General features: G+C 38.4%; 2 protein-coding genes across 2 annotated transcripts; one reads left to right on the top strand and one right to left on the bottom strand.

The window, feature by feature from the left end:
• Positions 1 to 2,699: 2,699 nt before the first annotated feature.
• Positions 2,700 to 7,757, bottom strand: LOC115797532 (myelin-oligodendrocyte glycoprotein-like). The gene is made up of 5 exons (XM_030754126.1): positions 7,669 to 7,757; positions 6,137 to 6,514; positions 5,870 to 5,953; positions 3,340 to 3,455; positions 2,700 to 3,217 (listed from the first exon to the last, which is right to left on the bottom strand). The coding sequence occupies exons 1-5, from the start codon at positions 7,754 to 7,756 to the stop codon at positions 3,155 to 3,157; spliced, it is 729 nt and encodes a 242-aa protein (XP_030609986.1). The 5' UTR covers position 7,757; the 3' UTR covers positions 2,700 to 3,154.
• Positions 7,758 to 10,447: 2,690 nt separating this feature from the next.
• LOC115796759 (low affinity immunoglobulin gamma Fc region receptor II-like) lies at positions 10,448 to 21,234 on the top strand. Its single transcript, XM_030753178.1, has 6 exons — positions 10,448 to 10,491; positions 14,433 to 14,696; positions 16,017 to 16,265; positions 16,473 to 16,601; positions 18,893 to 18,964; positions 21,129 to 21,234. The coding sequence occupies exons 1-6, from the start codon at positions 10,461 to 10,463 to the stop codon at positions 21,182 to 21,184; spliced, it is 801 nt and encodes a 266-aa protein (XP_030609038.1). The 5' UTR covers positions 10,448 to 10,460; the 3' UTR covers positions 21,185 to 21,234.
• Positions 21,235 to 23,015: the final 1,781 nt, after the last annotated feature.

The raw sequence follows: 23,015 nt of genomic DNA, 5'->3' as shown, positions 1-23,015 counted from the left end.
ACTGCATAACAGCTTCAACATATCCAGGATTTCTTTGTGTTAGCTATCTTGACAAAACCTAAAACCTCCTACATGATGACATCATGATGGCTGTTTCTTGTCACTTCACAATAAACCACGTTTAAATTCCCTTCTGCTCTGTGAGTCTGCATTTTGGGGTCCTGTTGTAATAATACTAATTTCAGTTTTATGTAGGATTTATGTATTGTTAAAATACTGTTACTAGTACCACTAATACTAATCTTCAGTAAGCTAACTTGTAATGGTATTTTTAGTAGAACTATTCAAATTTCTTTTAAAGCATATAAATTAGTCTACACTGAATTCATGTGAATGTAAAACACGTGGGCATGCTTCCTTTTTTATATTCTGCAGCAAAACTTCACAGGTGGAACTGTTTATTAGTTAATCTATTCATAAAATCCACAGATGCCCACACACAACCTTCATACATATCAGACTAAAGAGTCCCAGAATGACCCTGTGAAAAACTCATTTGTGGGAGTTCGATATAAATAACTGTAACAAATAGCAGGACTCAGTAAACTATAACTGAGAGTCGAACTGTAAGCAAACTCACAAGATGAAAACACAACTTTAAGGAAAAAACATAAAACACAAGTATTTATGTCTTTATTTTTGCTCTTAACTCTGTAAGTTTTTGTTCATTCACTTATGGTATTTTTTTTTATTCAGTTGTGAATGGAGCAAATGCAGATGAATTATTCTTGTGTTTATGGAGTAAATATAAGAACCCAAAGAGCAGCACAGAACCTTTAATCCAGCCAACATAAAATTATGTCCCCACTTTGATACTGAATACTTCCTGTTGTGAGAAGAGAAATTAGTGACAGTGTTGTCCCTTGGTTTGTATTTTTGTCTGGTTGCAAGAAACCATTTAGCACTAATAATTACAGCCTGGTCCTGATCGTAACCAGCATTTATAACAGTTACTTCATGTAAGTGACAGGAGGGTCACGCTTTAGATATGAGTGTTGAAGTTGCATAGTTTGTCCACCAGAGGGCACTTTTGCACCTTGCCTGTTGGCAACACACATGTTTCAAACACCACAAACAAAACAACCAGCAGAATCATTCAGGGCATAAATGGGTAATCCAGGACCTGCTGCTACAATAAAATAAGATTATTTTTAAACAGCATCGCTCAATTATCTTAATAAGAACTCATAAATATAATAGAGAGAAAGAAGATATTTGACACTATATCAAATTTTCACCAAATATCGGTTTTAAAATCGCTGTATTGGTCGAGCTCTAAAAAAATCAATAAAATTAAAGCTGCATTGAGCAGCTCTTCATCTGCTGTCCATCATAGAGCTGTCATTGTAAAAAGAAGAAATAAAATGTTAAACACTGGCAGGCTGTATATCAGCTTCTTTGGTTGGTCACTTCTACAAAAATATAAAGGACATCCAGCCGTCTTTTGGCTCACTCAGACAATTTTTGTAGGGTGACAAAGTTGAGAGCACTGCTGACATTAATTGCAAAACACTGTTGGGTAAGTAATAATTATTTGGTAACTAACAGGTAATGCAATTACTATGTAGGCATGACTGCCATGTAGATGTACATCACAGGGAGTTATTAACTTTTTCATGTAACCTTTAATTTATAAATATCTAGTATGACCACCAGAGGTATTCATTTTTATTATCAATAAACTTAAGATATTAAATTAAATGGGTTGTTTCAGTGTAAAAATTTGTCAGTGTGGGAAGAACAGACAGAAAAATGATACAGCAAAAATATTCTACTAGAAAAAACTGCCACCAGTTTAGGTAAGTACATAAAGTAAGTACTAAACAGAAAACCAGTTAATGAGGTGAGATGATAAGGAGCAAAGGAAGGCAAAACTTGCCCTGCAACAAAAATATTTGATCCTCAAATAACAGCTGAGCTTTAACTTTTAGTGAAAATGAAATCTGCTACAGATGACACGTGCAATAAATGTTTCAGACTGCATTTTATCTGGTAATTTTTTGTTATACAAAACAAATAAACACTTTGCATCAAATATCACATAAATTCATTTTAAAGTGCAGAACTGACAAAAACAAACTTCAAAAATCATGTTTTTTTTAAAAAAAATCTGCTTTAAAATTTTTTTTAAAATACAATAAAACTCAAAACACAACAACTACGGTTTAACTGACGATATTGGTTCTTCTTTTAGTGAGACACAGCTGCTTTGCTCAAAGGCACTTTGAGCCCCAATGTTAAAGGAGTAAAAAAACACTTTGATGTTCACAGCATGAACAAGTTTTTCCTTATAAAGGAAACATAACTCTGAAAATCACATCCACACAAATCCAAAACTTTAAACTGAGCGCGTTAAATTGTCCCACGGCCAACGTGTCAGTTTAAGTAAACAAAAATATGGAAAAGCACCTCCAGCTCCAGGCTGCAGGTAAATAACAGGGAAAAACCCACCTAAAACCCCATCATAACAAATATGTTTACATCAGTCTGATCTGGTTCCAGTAGCTTACTACTGTACTCAACTCTCTACAAAAACAACAACAACAAAAAAAATCCCTCAGTTTTTTGTATATATGTCTTGCAAGTACATATGCAAAACACACTGAAGTGCAAAGTTAGGCTATTTCTTTGTTCTTTGTGTTCTTGTGTAAATAACCTCATTTGACCCCCAACCAGTCACAGCAGATGGCTGCCCCTCCCTGAGCCTGGTTCTGCTGGAGGTTTCTTCCTGTTAAAAGGGAGTTTTTTTCTTCCCACTGTCGCTAAATGCTTGCTCATAGGGGGTTGTTTTGACCGTGTGGTTTTCTCTGTAATTACAGGATGGTCTTATTTAGAATATAAAGTGCCGTGAGGTGAATGTTGTGATTTGGCGCTATATAAATACAATTTTATTGAAGTGACCTAAATATGCAAGTTACCTTGGACACAAAATTGGTCAAAGTCACACAAAAATCAACTTTCATGTCGACACAATTAAAACATATAAAGCGCCGCAGCACAACACGCCACTAACAGATTTGAGAGTAACCCTCCACTTTGATGCCAGATGTCAACCTTGGCTCAAATGATTAAAGTTATTTCTATACTTAAACCTGTCTGACATCATTTACAGGGGTTAAAGTTCATTTGGGTTCAAACACATTAGAGGAACTCCTCAAACAATCCTTCTGTACGTCCAAAGTGTCCACAAGTGGCTGGAGGGGTTGATGCTTTGAATCTACAAACACGTAAGAAAGATCTGAGGGTAAGCAGGCGGCACTCGTCTGTGTTAACATTTCCAGCGTGCACAGTAATCGTTTGAGTAAATGCATAAATCAAAGATTTGTGACTTTAACATACTTCTGCTTTTTGACTCTTTGACTTAGTGAACAAGTATCCTCCGACTGCAACACAGAGGAGGATCAACACACAGAAAACGACAAGTGAGATGACTTGGCTCTGATGGGACAAAGAACCTGCCGGGAAAACCAAACAGAGATGAGATCTACTGTAAGTATCAAACACATGAAGTAACATGAAGTACACATAACAGGATAAATTATTGGCATTTTGCATAAAAATATATATTTACACAAACTTGAGGTGGGAAGTAACAAAGTACAAACACTTCATTACTGTATTCAAGTAGATTTTTCAGGTATCTGTACTCTGTATTTTTACAGTTATCTGGCCTTTCTACTCTTCACACTTTTAAAACAGAATCATTATGTTAGGTTTAACATGTCTGAGGAAAGATTTTATTTCACATCACTGCGCCTCCAAACACCAAACCGATTTAAGCCTAAATGGAGGAAAAAAGATCATAAAGACAATCCTATTTGTGTGCACATCAAAGGGGCTTATAACATACAAAGAGAAGAACCATAAAACAAACATATAAATTATGCATCATTTATACTTAAAGTGGGCCAAAATGGCATTTTTGTAGACCTTCATAACTTGTGGTCGCAGTACTCTAACATGTACCCAGCGCTGCAGAAGAGGAGCAAGCAGAAAGGCTGTCATTTCAGAAGCATCGTTTATATCAGCTCAACAAATATCAGCCAAATGCACAAACTGTTTGTGTGCAGTTTGTCACACAATGTGTCTGCGAGCTAAAGGTACAGCTGCTGCTTTTCCCTGAATGAGAGAAAATAATGAGAGTCAGCAACTGAGAGATGGAGAAAGATGGAAGAAAAAGGACATGAGAGGAAGAAGAGAAGTTAGATTTAAAGGTAAGGACTGCTCAGTGACATCTAATAAACCGGAAATTTAAAGCTTATATGTAATGAAAGCTCTTTTTAAAAATCAGATATTGGATCTGTATATGATGTGAAGTTTTGTGTTTTCATATTGTGAAACATCCTGAAAAACAAAGTACACTAACTTTGTGTTATTCAGAAGTTGCATACAAATACTGCAGTTTAGAGCAGGATAAACATGTTAGTTTGCTGTACTGTGGTGAGTTTATAGTAAAGCTCTGTGTTGGACTGGTGCATGTGACTGCTCATGGTCAGAGTTTGGTTATATTAAGTGTAACATTGATATCAAGTGAATCTGAATTTAAACTGATGACGCTGAGATTCATTCACTGAATTTAACCTTTATACCAGCTGCATACTGTCAACATAAAGACGGTATCAGCAGTATACTGTCAGAGTAGGAAATGGAAATCAGCCAAAATAGTACGTGAAACATCTTCTGACATCATGCTGAAGTCACCTCAAGATGCTTTATAATGTAAGGCGCCCAACCCCAACAATCAAACAACCCCCTACAACAGGGGTATTCAGGCCTCGAGGGCCGGTGTCCTGCAGGTTTTAGATGTGTCCCTGATCCAACACACCTGAATCAAATGGCTGAATTAACTCCTCAGTGTGGAGTCAAGTTCTCCAGAGTCCTGCTAATGACTTCTATATGTGACTCAGGTGTGTTGAAGCAGAGACATCTAAAACCTGCAGGACACCAGCCCTTGAGGCCTGGAGTTGACTACCCCTGCCCTACAAGCAAGCACTTGGTGACAGTGGGAAGGAAAAACTCCCTTTAAGAAACCTCCAGCAGAACCAGGCTGAGGGAGGGTCAGCCATCTGCTGCGACCAGTTGGGGGTAACTATTGATTAAATGCAGAAAACGACAAAATACACAAAGAACAGTAAACCTCAGAGCAGAAGCACAAAGCAAATCTACCAAAACTCACAACAGAAATTAGACAGAAATGATTGTGAGTTTTGATTCTGTTCCCCTCCGTGTGCCACTGCAACCAATTATATGCTTCTCCCACCTGCTGAGTTCCACTTTTACCCCTGACTGTAGTCATGTTTCTTTTTAGGTGTGGAGGCAAAGTCAAAAAAAGTTTGTATTCTCATGTGCTAATATTAGTTTATTATTACATTAATATAGCACAGGGTTCAGTTAGCTTTGCACAACAATAACTGGTAGAAACATCCTCCAAAGAGCTACTTTTTACTTTCTGAATACATTTCAGAGACTGTACTTTTACACTTTTACTTGAATAAAGAAGTTGAATCAGTACTTTAACTTTTACCAGAGTGTTTTTAGCACAAGTACTTCTACTCAAGTAAGGAATGTCTGTTCTTTTGCCACATCTGCACAAACTGAACGTTTAAAAAAAATCTACTTCCTTTTCAGTCCACCAGATGGTGCTGTCTGAAGTGAGAGGAGCAGACAGAACTGTATCTCATTAGATAAAACTGATGCTGCAGTTTCCATGTAGGGGCATAATTTTCCATTAAAAAAAAAAAGAGGTGCAGTACTCAGCATATCACAAAATATTTTAAATTGCAACAGAACTATGAGTTAGGTATTAGGGTATGAGTTATTTTTAAAACATTTGATTATTTTTATTTGTTTGGTGGTCTCATGGTCTCACCTTTAGTATCTCTCTCTTCAGGAGTATGGAAATTTTCAGGATGCAGTGGTGTCTCGGTTGTCCCTGTTTGTGCTGAACTTGGGTCTAAAAGAAAAGAAATTACAGTGTTTTCTTTTTAAAAAAAAAAAAAAACATTACCTCTAACTTAATTTGTAGCTGAAATGACCAAAGTCCTTAATCTTTTAAGTTGATCTATTTGGACACTTTATAGACAAGAAAAAAATTACTTTTAAGCCCACCAACAACAATATTTTCAGTTTATCTCACCAACAATCAGACGAACAACTGAAGACTTTGTTTGGCTCTTTAACTTTGGGATGAAACATCTGTATCTTCCTTCATCTTCGAGGGTCACATTAGTGATTCTTAGAGAGATGTTTCCTTCTCTCAGGCCGTCGGTGAACAACTCCGTCCTCCCGATGTATGATGGGAGCTTCATGTCGGGGACCTCACGGGCGTCTCTGTAAAGATGAACATATTCCACTCTGCTCAGCCGATCGTTGGGGTCAGGTCGGAGGTCCGGCTTTGACCACTCCACCGTCAGCTCGGCCACATTAAACTTTGGTTCCACATGACAGGGCAGGATGACATCATCACCGGGAGCAGCCGTGATAGGCTGAAGAGGTCCAACCACATGAAACTGACCTGAGGGGAAAAGTTTTTAAACCCTACTTGAAACTGAATTCAATACAACTCAATTCAATTTTCAATTAAATTTTATTTATATAGCGCCAAATCACAACAACAGTCTCCTCAATGTGCTTTATATTGTAACCTTAATAGATGGTTGTATAGTATTTTATATTGCGCAATACTGAGCATTGCGTATTGTATTAGTGGCTACTGCTGCTGTAACGAAGCAACTTCCTGCAAAGGCTCAATAAAGTTCTATTCTATTCTATTCTATTTTATGAACCCTAGAATACTAATAAAGAGTCAGCATTCATTTATATCCAGTAAGAGTTCGACAGAAATGATTGTTGAATAACTTGATGCTCAAAAAGAAAATAAAGTAACCAAATGTGTTGGACATGGAAATCCATTTGGTTCAGGACAAAGCCAACAAATATGTAATATTTTATACGCAAAAATAAATATCTAAATTGATTCAGAAATTTCCCAGGAAAACAATACCCGGTAATGATATCTGTAGCTTTATTTTTAGAGATGACTTACTTGGAAGTCATTTGTTTTCTCCCCAGGCGTATTTTCAAAGTCATTTAGGTGTGACTTGGAAAAAAAAAAAATCCGTCGTGGATTAAAAAGCGTAACGTTCACAGGAGATGATGAAATTAATATAATATAGGGAAGTCAAAAGAATTTGGATTTTTAATACATCATTTTAAAAACATACAGATGTTTATAATTGCTGTGTGTTTGTGCAGTTTGATTCAGATTGGTCCGCCTGTTAAGGAGAAGATATACAGACAAACACAGTCAGCTCTGAAACGTTTGCTTGTGTGAAGCGGCAATAACAGATTGGTGGGCTCCTTCATAATTTTTCAGTTAATGATATATATGCAGAGTTGACAGCGTCTAGCGTCACATATTTGAAACTGTATCAAAGTTGGTGACACATTTGCTTATTTACATCTCTGTGATTTTTTTCCCCTTCGTTTGCTACGAGAAAGCAAACACAGCCACGTCATTATGTCAAGTCTCTGTAACGGATATCAGTTAATGTTTTCTAAAACCTTGTAATAAATGCAGTTTAATATATGGCAGCTGGGATAGACGCCATCCTGAACTGAATAAGCGGATGAATGATGGAAATCAAGGATAGGCTAGTGAAAACTTACCTCCAGCAGGTCTGAGGGCGAAAAGAAGCAAAAAGACAATTACTGGAGCTGAGACAGAAATCCTGTAACTGAACTCGTCTGTGCTCATTTCGATATGACAGCAAAACAGAAAACAAAGCGACTTCAGACCAGATAAAAATGAGTCTGGATATAAATACGCTCACAGGGCGGGACGAAACTTAAACAACGGACAATCCAGACATCATCTGTGAATTCCCCGTGAGAAAAAAAATCATTTTCATAATAAGTATACAAATGATATCCGTATCAAATAATAATTTCCTTAATTTATTGTTCCAGGAAGCGAAAAATAAACGACACAACTGAAAATAATAACCAGAGGTCCGAAACAGCTGAATCACTGAGAGAAGAGGCTCACCTGTTCGGACAGCAGCTTTATAACCTCACGGTGACCGTCGGCTTCTTCACGGAGACGAGTCTTTGGGAGACAGATTATTTTATTTAGTAAAAGAGAAGAATTATAGCAGAGCTGCTGCTGCTGCCGCCTTCATACGAGAGTGAAAGTAAAAAGACAGAGAGAACCTGCGGGGGTGGGAGGTTACAGATAAGCTTTAAACTGAGCGCGTTAAATGTGTATTTCAACAACTTAATTAATTACTTAATTTCAAATAGTTTTAGGTTTAATCAGTCCTACTCTGCTCTGATTTCCAGTTACACAAACCTCTCTGAACATGTAGCAACAACAAACAGCTGCTGTGAGACAGAAAACAATAAAATCTCAGTGGGCAACAATTTAATTAAATAACTGCAGAGAGCCGAGTGATCAGCATGCAGAGGTCTCACATGGTGCAAAAAAAATTATCCCCACTGCCCCCACTGAGTCTGTACTCACGGCTGTAATAGTTTCTTTGAACTGATCAACTGAGTACTCACTTTCTTTGCCTTGATCATTGTGTAGCGTTTGTGTGACGCATATGAACCAACAGGCAGTTAAACGGTCGAGGACAAAGTCCATGTTGGTGCTGTAGTTGTTGGTATTTTTCAAACATCAGTGCTGAGTGACTGCAGGGATTTCCTCATTTCCTGCTCTGGTGTCTTCAGATGGAAATTCTAAATGTTTGTTGGTGTGGATGTGCAACCCGGTCTAATGGCAGTTCATGATTTAGGTCACAACGGAGTTTTTTGACCAGGTTGGGATGTCAGAGTGTGTACTTGGACATCTCTGTGTATTAGCCCTCTGATGGACTGGCAGCCTGTATGTACCAGCCACCCCTTTGATAGATGGATGGCTGTAAAATAACAGAAAAGTCCTTTGCAACAGCTGCAAAGTTGTTTTTCCTAAATCCCATCCTGATAACCTATAGCAGGTTCAAACCAGCCTTAAGAGGAACCACAAGCCACACTTGGACACATTAAGCACCCTGTACTTCTTCTGTTTTCCCCAGCTGATAAGGATAGCCACAGAGAGTCTGTTACTGTACTGTACTTCTGACAACTATTCTCATTTCTCTCTTACATAATAATACACTGTGTATATGATATTATGACTTAGACATGATTCTAATAATTGGATTGTGGCAGCCCCTAAAAGGAGCCCACAATAGAATAGAATAGAATAGAATGCCTTTATTGTCATTATACAGGATGTACAATGAGATTGGAGATAAAGTTAATGTTTGCTGGAAAAATATTTGCTGGAAAAAAATGAAACAGTTTTGTCCCATCATCTGTAGCACCTGCCCGGTCTCACAGATGATATGCTTCAGAAGCAAAGCAAAGGTCTGCAGAAAGTCTTTTAATTTGAAAATCAACTGGATCATCGATGCCGTTCCTCTGCTCGACTTCCTGTCATCTTTACCTTCTCTGTGCAGCTCGACCCGGTTCCTGTAAAAACACACTCAGTGCTATTTTAAGCCATGTGGAGTAAAAAGCGCTTCTGAAAATGCACCGCCCGCCTCCAATGGAAGTTTCACTCCAGCAGCCGCATTTTATCTGGTGTGTTTCAGGGGTTATAGAGTAGTGATTTTTACACACACACACACACACAAAACACATTTGAATTCACTCAGTTGCAACTCTGCACACTCCCACACAGTAGCCCTGTATCTCCAGTCTCTGTGCAAAGGGTGCCAGTTAGTCAGAGGCAGATTAGTTAGGAATCTTATTTTTGATTGGATGGGAAAGGTGACCAAAGCACCACCTGTCACAGTGAGCATGATCAAACCAGGCGCTTTGGGAAGTTTGCTGGCAAACCCAGTCTTACAGTTACCCAATCAACTCAAATCTGGAGTTTTGTTGGCCCTGAGGCAATTGCGTTTAGTCGTGTCATAAATGAAAAAGAAAACAAAAAAAATTTACTGCTGCGTGTGCTGTGGTCTGCCCCCCCCGCCACCCCAACCCAAATCCTGCCATCTCACCCTGATTGTATTCTAAAGTTAGTGTAAGTGGAGCTTCATTTTGACATTAATCATCCTTCTTGTGCAATCTGTGTTTGTAAACTCCATAAATTGATAAATGCAAATTAGACAGAACAGTAATGGGTATCAGAACAACAAAGACGTGTAAGTGGCTCCTTATAGAATTACACATGATTTATATTTTCTCCAAAATTCATTAGGCTGCTTTAATTCCAATTAAATATCCCCTCTCACGTGGAATGATATAATTTAGGTCTTTAGTGTGAAGAAAGTAAACATTTGACGTTTGTGGTTTCAAAAATAAAACTGTGACATACATCCTGCACAAATGACTTTTTCACAAAGTCAGCATTGAGGTGTGATGCAGTCCCCCTGAAACTCCTCAGTCTGTAAGTCGAACACCAGCCAAACAGCATGGAGGTCGCAACTCTGTGCACCATTATCGGTAAGTACTAAATGTGTGTGAACTCTCTGATGTGTCTGTAAATGGATTAATAAATAGCTCAGTTTTCAGAGCATAAAAGAGGAAGCAGGCCTCTGTACTTCACATGAGTTCTAAAATCGTTTAGAATAAATTTAATACAGTATTACTAAAATAAGAAAAAAAAAAACCCCACACAGCTGGCACGGCTTTAGTTAGTTTCTTTAAGAGAGACTAACTAAATACACATAACTACTACTTTGGAATATGTAAATCATCTTGTAAAACTGTATTTAGCGTTAATACTGCTGAGCAAGTATAACAAGCAACAAGTTCCCTCTTTGTTCCTGAACTTACTTCTTCTGTTTTTAGTGACATGTTTTATGCTTTATTGCAGATACTAACTCAGGAACGTTTTGTTAGTTCTTGATTCATGAGAGCTCACTGAAACATTTAGCTATGTAATGATTATGAAACAGTGAATTGAAAGGAAGCAAATGCAAATTAGTTATGTTTGTGTTTAGACTTAAAAGCAACAGAATCTTTAATGAGGCCAACATGAAATCATATTTGCACTTTGACGCCCTAGTGCTGATCACTTACTCAGCTAAGAACGGCATCTTTCAAAAATCCCACACGTATCAGTTTCAGATGAAACCTTTGTAGCAGGAGATGCAGATGTGTCTGTTTTGTGGGTAATATGTGAAGCTTTCATTACATGTGTCACGTAACAGAGCTGCAAAGTTGTGAAGAGGAGAGAAATGGTGTCAGTGTGTCTTTTGATTTTTCAGTGCATTGTTGTTTGATGGCAAGAAAATGTCTAGCATCATTATTTGAAAATAAGCTATTAATAGTGCAAACGATATTTATTATTATTATTAATAATAATAAATATTTGTTTGTATTTTATTGCAAGGAAATGCGAAAAAGAAAGAAAAAGGTTGAGAGGCTGGTTGTTAGTTGTTGAATTGAACTGTTTGTTCACTTCTACAAGAATTCAAAAAGCATCCACCCCTGACAGTGACGCTACCAGAACATTTTTAAAAGGGGCAGTAAATTAAATGGCTGGTTGCACTGTTAAAATTTGTTTTTGTTGGAACAAAAGATAGACAAAAATCCATCCAAGTATAGCAAAAAAAAAATTTGACTAGAAAAATTGTTACCAAGGTAAATACATTTTCTTAACAGTTTTTGCCTTGGTTTTTAGGGGTGTGTAGCCAGCATTCCACTATATTGCCAAAAGTATTCATTCAAATCACTGAATTCAGTGAATTCAGTCACTTCCATGGTCAGAGGTGTATAAACCCAGCACCTAGGCATGCAGACTGCTTCTACAAACATTTGTGAAAGAATGCGTCGCTCTCAGGAGCTCAGTGAGCTCCAGCATTGTACTGTGATGAGATGCTACCAGTTCAACAAGTCTAGTAACAAAATTTCTTCACTACTAAATATTCCACAGTCAGCTGTTAGTGGTATCATAACAAAGTGGAAGAGATTGGGAACAACAGCCATGTAAAATGACACTATGCACATCAGCATCTGCTGTGAGGTCTGTAGAGTCAATCGCTACAGACCTTCAACCTTCACATGGCCTTCAGATTAGCTCAAGAACAGTGTATAGAGAGCTTCATGGAATGGGTGTCTATGGCTGAGCAGCTGCATCCAAGCCTTACATCACCAAGTGCAATGCAAAATGTTGCACACATTGGTGTTAAGCACACTGCCACTGGACTCTAGAGCAGTAGAGATGCATTCTCTGGAATGATGACTCACACTTCTCCATCTGGAAATCCGATGGACGAGTCTGGGTTTGATGGTTGCCAGGAGAACCAAGAGTAAAATTTGGTGGAGGGGGGATTATGGTGTGGGGGTGTTTTTCAGGAGTTGGGCTCAGCCCCTTAGTTACAGTGAAAGGAACTCTTAATGCTTCAGCATACCAAGATATTTTGGACAATTTCATGCTCCCAACTTTGTGGGAACAGTTTGGGGATGGTCTGTTCCTGTTCCCACATGACTGCACTCCAGTGCACAAAGCAGATCCATAAAGACATGGATGAGTGAGTTTGGTGTGGAAGAACTTGACTGGCCTGCACAGAGTCCTGACCTCAACCTGACAGAACAAGTTTGGGATGAATTAGAGCGGAGACTGTGAGCTAGACCTTCTCATCCAACATCAGTGTCTGACCTCACAAATGTGCTTCTGGAAGAATGGTCAAAAATTCCCATAAACACTCTCCTAAACCTTGTTCCTTGTTCCCTTCCCATAAGAGTTGAAGCTGTTATAGCTGCAGAGGGTGGGCCGATATCATATCAGACCCTATGGATTAAGAATGGGATGTCACTTAAGTTCATACATATGTGAGTGAAGGCAGATGAGCGAATACTTCGGACATGTGAAACAGCACATTCATGGTCACTATGTGGCCAGAGGAGCTTGGTGAATTTGGCTGGTGTTTTATGTACTTGGAGACATACTTGATCAAGTGATGTTTCCCACACAAGAGCTGCATCTGTTATTTGTTATTTGTCCTCAGTTATAGTAGAAAATAATTAACAGTTTAAACTGCAGAACTCCACTTTTCTTATTTATTGCATTTAGTCATGTGTGACATTTTAAGAATACCTGCTCTTCATCAGCACCATCTTAAATCATCGGTTATAGGTAGGGATGGCACGATACCACTTTTTTATGTCCGATACAGATATTTTACATTTGGATATTGCCGATACTGATACAAATCCGATCTTTTATCTATTATTATTTTTAAATGCCTGGATCAATTTTACATAATTCAACAGTCTGTCACACAACAAAACTGAAATCTTTTAGTTGTCCCACATACAAGACTAAGGACCAGGGGGGCAGAGCTTTTCAGGCAGTGGCACCAAAGCTCTGGAACTGTTTACCACTCCATCTCCATTTAGATGACTCTGTGGCATCTTTTAAAAAACAGCTGAAAACTTTTCTGTTTTATGGAGATTACAGAGGGGAAAGCTTCATCTGGACGCTAGAAAAACATTTTGTCCACTCCATCTGAGCTCACCGGCTCCGCCTCTTCGCGCTTGTGCAGACAAACTGCACGTAAAACAGCTGACTGCTGCTGTTGTGTTAACAGTGTTTATGTTGAAAAACTAGGGGCTGCGTGAGCGTAATCTTGTAATGCTTTATATTCACAAGCATTCTCCTAAATACGTTTCTACTGCAGGTTCATATTTAGTCACTAATCAGGGATTAAAGTATCAAAAATATTTTTATGGAGAAGGGGTCCTTCCGGTACCGCACGGTCACTAGTGCTAATAGCTGTGCTCACAGCAGTATGTCCGGGAGCTGAAGTAGAGAAAAAAACAACAGCTGAAATTCTCAGCACAGCGAGCACAACACACAACTCTAACTCCTGATCCCCTCCGTTCCAGTAGGTGGTGGTAATGCAGCTCTAAGCTGGTTTGTTCAACCACAGACCCACAAGAAGGAGACGACGACCGAAAACTGTAACGCAGCTAATGTGGGTGTCGGATCGGATTGCATTTTTTTCCGATATCCGATCCAGTAGTTTAGGCCAGGATCGGACCGATACTGAATATCGGATCGGCGCATTCCTAATTATAGGTCACATGATCACGAACAGTGACAATAATATCCAATCAGAACCACTTCTTACATAGGACAATCATTTAATGAATCAATCAAGAATGGTCAAAAATTCCCATAAACACTCCTACCCTTATGGAAAGCCTTCCCAGAAGAGTTGAAGGTGTGATAGCTGTAAAGGGTGTGTCGACATCATATTAAACCCTGTGGATTTAGAATGGGTTGTTGTTCAAGTTTATATGCATGTGAAAGCAGACGAGTGAATGCTATTGGAACATAGTGTAGGTCTTAGGTGGTGGTGGTTACCCCGTGTCTCCAGCCTTAAAACTGTCATTGTACACGCAGTTAATTTGTCTCACGCTTTTATTTCTTTCAGTCTCTCTGAGAATCTTTCCCAGCAGATCTCAGTTCTTCATGTATGAGTCTGTTGCACTGAGCTGTGGAGAGCATAAAAACTCTTCTGACTGGACAATAAGGAGAAACACATCCGCAAACACAAATGAAGAGTGTTCTAAAGTCTGGGGGAAAAGGAATGAGTCACACTGCTTCATTCAGGATGTTTACCAGTCAGACAGTGGGGTGTACTGGTGTGAAGCTGGAGCTGGAACGTGCAGTGAAACTGTAAACATCACAGTAACCGGTGAGGGTAACCTTTACATTGAAGAGGGCATATTAATTAAAAAAAAATCAGATTATAACTCTACAACCATACAGAGCTTTATGTGCAGAGCTTTGATCTGACTGTGTACAGTAACTGATATAAGCATGCCAATGAAATTTAGCAGGTTAACAAAGTTTACAATCACAGTTTAACACAGTGAAATTCTGAACATTTGCTAATCAGGACTAAGCACAAATCACACCTGAGAGTGATGGGACAGTTTTTATTGTTAAGGAAAGAGTGAAATTTAAAAAATAGAAACTGATGAAAAATTTCACTGAGCTGACTGAGGATGTCTGCATCAGTGCACCAAATTTCAGGGAAATCTAGCCAGTAAATGTTAGGACACTTTATACTATTATAGTGTTATTATAGACAGATAATTCTTCCAGTTATACTAGTAGCACACCTGACATGCAGAGGTGTTAAAAAAAGTTACTACAGACTAATGTTTTCCTTATAAAAAATGCACTCTTGCCATCACACAGACAGGAACATTAATGTTACCACTTCCCGCAGTCTGTCAGCTTGGCTTAGTAGAAACTGTTTAGTTTAAAATCAAGACAAACTTACGGTACCCTTTTGTGGGCTTGCAATCTGGACCAATCATTCATCATCAATCAGAGTTACAAGCATCCTACCCAGTGGGAGTAATTCTGCAGTAGCTGGGGGGGTGCAGGGGGTATTGCAATAATTATTGAATTAAATAAGTAGGGATTGAAATAGCTTACTCAAGGTGTGGCTAACAATTGAAATTATTAGCTATTATTAATTGTATGAATAAAAATGTTAGCTATGCATAACTGATAAACAGATGAAGTACAGGTGCTAGCTAAACTTATCAATAAAAAGTTATAAATTATTGACCTGAAAGGTTCTCTCCTGGTATGGATTAAAAGTTAAAATTGGCTTGAAGCAGCACAAATTAAATTATTGGCTAAACAAAAGGGATAAATTAAAGTGTAATGAAATTAAAAGCTGGTGAAAACAGCAGCAGCTTAAAGTGGATGAAATAGTTGTTTTGTTTTGTTTTTAGTCTGTCTGATCTGGAATATTTCTTGGCTTAAGCAAGAACCTCCAGGATGGTTTAGGTTCTAGGTCCACTGCATGAATATGTTTGATTTTTTTATTTGATTTGATTTTATTATAATCAAAGCTTTATACTGTAAAGTCTTCACCATACAACATAAAGAGCATTGAGGAGACTGTTGTGATTTGGGGTTATATAAATAAAACTGAATTAAACTTAATTAAATATTTTTTGGTTTTTTTTTTTTTTTTTTTCATACTGTTGTTTAGGAGGCCTGGTGATCCTGGAGAGCCCGGTCGTTCCTCTGCAGGAGGGCGATACTGTCAGTCTGCACTGCACGAATAAGAGCACTTCTTTTTCCAACCTCACAGCTGAATTTTATAAAGATGGTCTCCTCATCGGGAACAGCTCCACAGGAATCATGACCATCCAAAAGGTTTCAAAGTCTGATGAAGGTTTCTACAAGTGTAACATCTATGGTGCTGGAAGCTCACCAGACAGCTGGCTGGCTGTCACAGGTCAGATGATTGAACTGTAAAAAGGAAATTGTTTTTCTGAACATCAGAAGATGCATGAGAAAATTAATAAAACCTCTGTTTGTTTACTTTACGGGTGCTTTTAGCTGAGCTTACCATGAAGAGGACAAAGTCTGCAAACCAGATAGAGCTTGTTGTTGTGTGTGCATCAAGAACAAACTGTGGTTTTTGCTTTCTTTTGTGTTAAAGGTGGATGGCCCAAATCTTTTCACTCTGCTCTTGTGCATGTTTTACTTCCTGTGGTGGGTGTCTGCCTCTTGCTGGCTATGGTGTTGGTGGTGGTGTTGGTGCTACTGTGCCTCTGGAGGAACCACAAAGGTCAGTCTGTTTTTTGACACATATCTGTTAGGCACACTTTTGCACTGACTCACATTTTCTTTAGTTACTGTAAACCCACAGTAAAGTTTATGTTGTTTCAGGCCCTCATACTGCAGCCCACCAGCATGTGTCAAAACATGTGCATTGTTTACTGCATTTATAGCACCAAGATTTTTTAAGAAAACAGCGGACTTTATGAAACTATATATTTGTTAAAGCTTTGAAAGTTTACATCTTCAAGGGAAAGAGAATAAACTGAGGAAACTGACTGACATTGTTAGTTTTGGTCTTCAGCGTTTCTGTAGAGTCACTTCAAGCTGTCATATTTGACTTGGTCAGTATTTTCCACGGATAGCCTTCCTGGGTGGGCTGTGTCTCCTCCAAGTCTCAAATTGGGCTCTTTCATGTGTTAGGTGAATGTGTTAACCATGACACCATGGATCCCTGAACAGCCAGATCATGCAAATTTGAAAAAGAAACTCATACCTACATATTTATCTCATACAAGCACCAGTGCAGTTTTACTATTTGCAGAGAAATGTTTAACCTTTCTGGCATTTGACATAGGAAACGAGGATAATGATGTTGAAGATAAATATCTTGGTGGTACCTTTTCTGCTTTTAAACTCAACAGTGAATGAACCTTTTAAAAAATGATGGTGCAGTCTAAACAAAGGTAACTGCAACTGTCGTTTCCCATGTCATTTCTTTTCAGTCCCAGGGGACCAGCTGACTTTGCTTTTCAGCAGATACAACTCCACATTCTTTTTATTCACGCAAAGATTTTATAAATAAGAATAATAAAAAAACAATACTAGTATAAAAGCAAATATAAAATCGCATTTTAAAAATGGGATCAAATCAGTCAAAAATAATCTTTGCTTTTATGTAAATATTTATATATTTATGTGTGTTTTTGCTGCATATACACTCACTGAGCACTTTATTAGAAGGGCTCTAATATAAAAATACAGGGCTGACTATTCTTGATTTCATTTAAAATACTATTACTGCATGTTGATGTGATTGCATGTCATCATTTTCTACATCCCAAAAGGTGTTTATTGGATTTTAATGAGGCCGTCGATGTTCTCTCAGCTCATGTCTTTTGTCTGATTGAAGATTTCAGGTCAACGTTCAGCACGTCTGTCATCACCAGATGGTATTTTAATTAAGTCTGGTGATTACATGAGCTGCTATATTTAACCAGAGTGGTATGACTTACGCAAAATACGATGAATACACAATGGGTCATGCATTCATCTTTGTTATCAGCCGTTTAATCTTGGTATGCGTCTGTGTGTTTGATCATCTCTCTGAAGATATCTGTTCTCTGTTCAGTTGCTATACATTTGATAAAACTCACTGCAGAGAACAGTTCAGCCTGAGAAGCTTTTACATGAAGGCGGAGGACATGAACATGAACACAGTCAGAAATGAATCGGGGTTAAACAATTTAAATTCTACAAATTAATATTTTTTGAACCACTCCCCTGTAAATGCTTGAAATTTTTGTTTTGTCCTCTTTAAACTCTCTTTACATGGGACACTTTTATTCTGTTTTGGATTTAAAACTGCTTATAACTCTGGTATTTGGCTCAGCTTAAAAATCAATAGCCAGTGATGTGTTCATGAACCAGTCTGAGGTATCTTTGTGATGTGGTAAAGATAATTCTTTAGGCATGATGGTCAAAAACAGTACTTATAGTATTCAAACCATGATCCCTCCCCCACACTTGTACAAACTTAGCATTTCTGTGTGGAGTTCATGTGCTCTCTCTTTGTGGGTTTCCTTCGGGTACTCTGGCTTCCTGAGTGCAAACCTTAACTGAACTTTCTGATCTGTACTTGCAGGATTTTATGCACCACTGTGATCTGATTGTTGGGAAACAGCCTAAAAAAAAAAAAAAGCAGGTGCAGATGTTTCCTGATGAAGTACTCAGAGAGTGTCTTTTACAGTGAAAGCATCCACATCATGTGAAGTGAAAACAACTGCTTTAAGTATCTGATTTTGATGCAACAAGATCAACAGCTGGCTTTACTTTACAGATGTGATTTTTCTCAAGCATGCTGAGTGTACAGACAATACAACGATCATTGCATGGTTTTCTGTTATGCGCTGTCTTTACTGAGCTGATCCCAGTCAGGTTTAGTGAATTAAAGGAACAAATTATGTAAATGAGAACGATTACATGTAGCAGAAATCTATGTTCAGCCTTTACATGATTGTTTTATCGTTGAACAGCATGTTTCCAAGCAGGTGTTTAACAGTGAGAAGCATTGTGTTGCAGATGAAACAGACCCAGATGTTTCATACACTGATGTCACCATCATGCAGGAAGTGCAGCCAACGAGTGACAAAGGTAAAAACACAAGAAAACAATCAAACATCTTTAGCAAAACTACAGAACAGCCAAGATAAATGTTTGCAATACTGCAGCCCTTCCCTCCCATGGAAAGATATAAAGATCACCATTGTGTTGTGATATGCGGGGATGAGTCATAGCTCTTCCTTGATCTTCAAGACACGTGTAACTGTAGCTGCACTAAACTGTGACCTCATTGTTTATATATAATTGGACTGACATTTAGCACAAACTCTGAGTCAATAGATCACTACTCATAAACATATTTAGTTAGTGGAGTATTAGTACAACATAAGAAACCATGGGAGAGTGGAAACAGCTGGGTCAGAACAGGTGAACAAACAGATGCTAATGAGTCCCAGGGAAGTAATGGAAAACACAAAGCACGAGGCACAGGGGATGGCAAAATAAAACAGGAAGCGAGAAGACACAGAGAACACAGACTAGACACAGCAAGGGGAGACAAAGACACTGAGGAAAACAGACACAGGAAACTCCACACAGAGGGGAAACACTACGGGACAGAACGCAGGGAGAACTAAGGTCTAAAGCAACTGGGAACTTGACTAAGAGTACAAAAGGAGACCACATGAAACAATATAACAAAATGAAAGCAAAATAATTACAAAAGTCCATTAACTAAGAAACACGGCATCACAGACAGTTTTGGTTCCTGTTTGGACTTTATTGTTATTTCTTGGGTTACCCTCTGTCTCATTTATGGACTTTTCTCCTCTCATTAAGCTGAGCCTCTGTTGTCTTCCATCCTCATATCTATGGCCCAGATATCAGTCTTACTACTATTTTCAAGCAGTATCAGTTACGATGTTTGACACAAGTGCATTACTGTTTTTATTTTAGCCCAAACTACAGCTGATAGCAGGCTTTACATTACTCATGACATTTTATATTTATTTTAAATTTACAGTATTGAGCAGTATGACAAGTTATTATACCATTTTTAATCACACACAGAAACAGTGAAGGGTAGAAAGATTGTACATCTTAAATAAGTGAACCAGCTGAATAGAATATGAATAGAAAGAATGAGATTTTGGACGAGTCCGCCTCTCACCACGGTTTGTCCAGCTGTCTGCCACACCTCTTTATATGTGGAACATAAAAACTCTTCTACTAAGGCTACACCTGTGCATTAATGATTATAGGTCCTCCAGCAAGCCTCCTCTATCCTTCTGTAAATCAGGTGCATTTTAACAACTAGACATCCTTCACTGTGACCTACTGAAATTGGTTCTGTGTCACAACCAAGAGGGGGGAGGACAGAGGAGACAAGGAGGCACAAATCAGAGACATGAGAGAAGCCTCAAGGCTTCCCTCCATTGGCTGCCTCGCCTTAATATATCCACCTGTGTCATGTCTCCATCTGAGTCTCATTGTGTCTCAATAGTTGTGTGTTTCCCTTTGTCTTTTGTCAGGATGTATGCTATCATTCCCCTGGTGTTTACACACTTGCTTTTTAATTCTTGCTTTCCCAATAATGGCTTCGTTGTTGTTTCGCCACTTGCCTCACTGTCCTGCATTTGGGTCGTCTGCCCCAATATTATTCTGCTTAATGACAGAAGTAAATACAACACTGGAAACCATGCTGTGATGTCCTCTGCTCCACACACTGCAGAGTTACAGGAATGGTTTGGCTAATATTTAAATAACCTCGAACAGGAAGACTAACCCAGCGTTTCAGTCGTGAGACTCTGAGTTGTGGTGACCTGTTAATAGCTCAGCCTTAAAATACAAATGCTTGAAACCACGGCAGACATCTGCTAGAAGCAAAGTTTGAATACAACACAACTCAAATATGGTTACAACACTTAGTTAAGAATTTAAAATATTCAAACAGTGAGTCTTTACACTTGACATCACAAAAGTGTTCTGTACATAGAAAATCAGGTACAAAGTGAAAGAAGTTTGTACAACTATACTCATCTGTCTGTAAGCAAAAAGTAAATATAACAATATAATAAGTAAGTAAAATTCATTGTTGAAAAATGTATGAAATTTTATTGAGTTTTGCCGCCTCCCGTTACTGTAAGTAGACTAAACTGTGTCATTTAGCTTGTGCAGCAGAGTCTCCATAACACTCTTGTCTGCATGTTGTTAGCAGTAGTCAGCGGTTTAACACTTTGCATCTTTGTGTCTTTAGCAGAAATTGTTTCTGAACCGACCATCTACTCGATAATCACACCAGGAGCCACTTGAGAGCCGACAACAGGATCTGCGCTCCTGTTTTATTTTGTGTAATTTTATGCATAAAAACTGTAAATCCAAAAGAACCGAGCCCCGCTGCAGTTTGTTTGTTTGGCATACACTGAAATCATTCTTTGATACTTTTTGTTGCTTTAAAATTTTTTTCTTAAGCTATTGATTGTTTGTTCTATTTATAACTGTCTGCTTGTAGTTTTGTCCATTTAATCTCCTCCAAAAATCATCACAAAAACACTTTCAGCCTGGCAGCTGAACAATGATGACAGCGCGCTCAGTGCTTGTTTCTCAGTACGAGTATCACAGCATGTCAGCTGCACAATTACTGCTGAAATCAAGCCGCCTGCTTTCTTGTAAAGGCTTCCTTAGGATTCCTGTCATGAGTGGGTGTGGAGGGTTGTTTTTTATTCTATTCTGCTGTCATAAACAGGGGACTTCCCCATTATTTACTCATTGCTTATTCCTGTTCAGTATTTACCTCTTATTTTTTTTTCAAACTTAGCTCACATTAGCACGTATCTGTTTTCATTCATGTCTGGGCTGAACATCAGCAGAACCTGTTAGGCACTAATTTTATTCAAGGCTTTAGGTTTGGATCAGATCATTGCTTCAACTGCTTTTAAAATCACTGACCAAAATGGTTCCATCTTTCCCAAAATATTCAAGGTACTTACCTTGAAAGTCCAAACCATGACTCATCCTGCTTTTCCACGTGAGAGGAAACAAACTGTGTGCACGTGTTTCTTGGGACTGTACCGCCATCATACTGTAGACGTTTCCTGGTGGAATCCCATCTTTTTCCGTTTTTCTCCCTCGAGACTCTTCACTGGTTTGATCAGCTTCCGGTGCTGCAGACGTGATGATCTGTTCTTATCAGTGTGCCAAGTTTCTGCCTGTAGTTTGAATAAAGCCTGCAGACACTTTGTGTGTCATGTGCCGTTCATTTGTACTTTACCTCTAACTCAGTAGCGCAGCTCTTCAAGAAAAGGAGGAATTATTCTGCCATAAAGTTGCTTTTAAAAAGGTCAAATCTGTGGTCTAAATAAATGTATAAATATAAAAGTTGCCCTTGCATTTAAAATACTGGCTCCTGAATTCATTGGCTGATCTGTCAGTGCAAATCCAAACAGCAGACGTTGACTTAATTAAATGAAAGTGAAAGCACAGTTTCACTCTGAAATATCAGCACATCATAAACAACGTGCAGTTTTTTAGCCTACTTTTTTTTTTATATAAACCAACAACAAGTTAAGACAAGACAAAAGGAAACAGATGATTTGATGTTAAACTTTTCCAAAAATGTTGTTCTGCGAGAAAACCTTAAAGGCAAGCAGCAGATTTCGGTGGGAGGAACTAAACAACCTAATTCAGTTGCTCCACCTAGTGGAGATTTCTATTCAAACCAGTTTTACTGGCTGTCAATCACGAGAGAGGCGTATGATCTAGGTTTCAGTATTTATTAATACCAAGCTGTTAAGAGACAATCCACAAAAGTCATGGGGGAGAACGCCTAGCATATCTGTTCCCCTAACACCTCGCGTTACTCTCGACCTCGCGAGACCGACTCATACGGCAACACCGTTAGTCAAAACAGTGCATTAACACAACTGTCTACATCCCCCTTTGTAGGCCTAACATGCAAAATGAACACAACTGACTGATAGTAGGTCATTTTAGAACTTCTTGTTAGAACTTGAATTGACAATCAAAACTGAACATATCAAAATAAAACAGAGGACAACTGAGTTAAGGTGGTGCATAAACGTTACAGTCTAGAGCGAAACAACTACTCATTCTAACCAACAAAATATAACAGTTTACACCATGT

This window comes from Archocentrus centrarchus, chromosome 18 (genome assembly GCF_007364275.1).
Source record: "Archocentrus centrarchus isolate MPI-CPG fArcCen1 chromosome 18, fArcCen1, whole genome shotgun sequence".
NCBI lineage: Eukaryota > Metazoa > Chordata > Actinopteri > Cichliformes > Cichlidae > Archocentrus > Archocentrus centrarchus.
The sequence above is the reverse complement of the archived record's forward strand: the minus strand, read 5'-3'. Positions and strand labels throughout refer to the sequence as shown.

What these genes read in the sequence shown, in the direction of transcription:
- LOC115797532 (XM_030754126.1), bottom strand. Translation starts at nt 7,756, where the DNA reads ATGAGCACAGACGAGTTCAGTTACAGGATTTCTGTCTCAGCTCCAGTA. An exon ending in TGAAGAGAGAGATACTAAAG is followed by an intron (nt 3,456 to 5,869) that starts GTGAGACCATGA and finishes TTTTCCCGGCAG; the next exon opens with GTTCTTTGTCCCATCAGAGC. An exon ending in CAAAGAGTCAAAAAGCAGAA is followed by an intron (nt 3,218 to 3,339) that starts GTATGTTAAAGT and finishes ACGTGTTTGTAG; the next exon opens with ATTCAAAGCATCAACCCCTC.
- LOC115796759 (XM_030753178.1), top strand. Translation starts at nt 10,461, where the DNA reads ATGGAGGTCGCAACTCTGTGCACCATTATCG. An exon ending in AACTCTGTGCACCATTATCG is followed by an intron (nt 10,492 to 14,432) that starts GTAAGTACTAAA and finishes TATTTCTTTCAG; the next exon opens with TCTCTCTGAGAATCTTTCCC. An exon ending in CCTCTGGAGGAACCACAAAG is followed by an intron (nt 16,602 to 18,892) that starts GTCAGTCTGTTT and finishes ATTGTGTTGCAG; the next exon opens with ATGAAACAGACCCAGATGTT.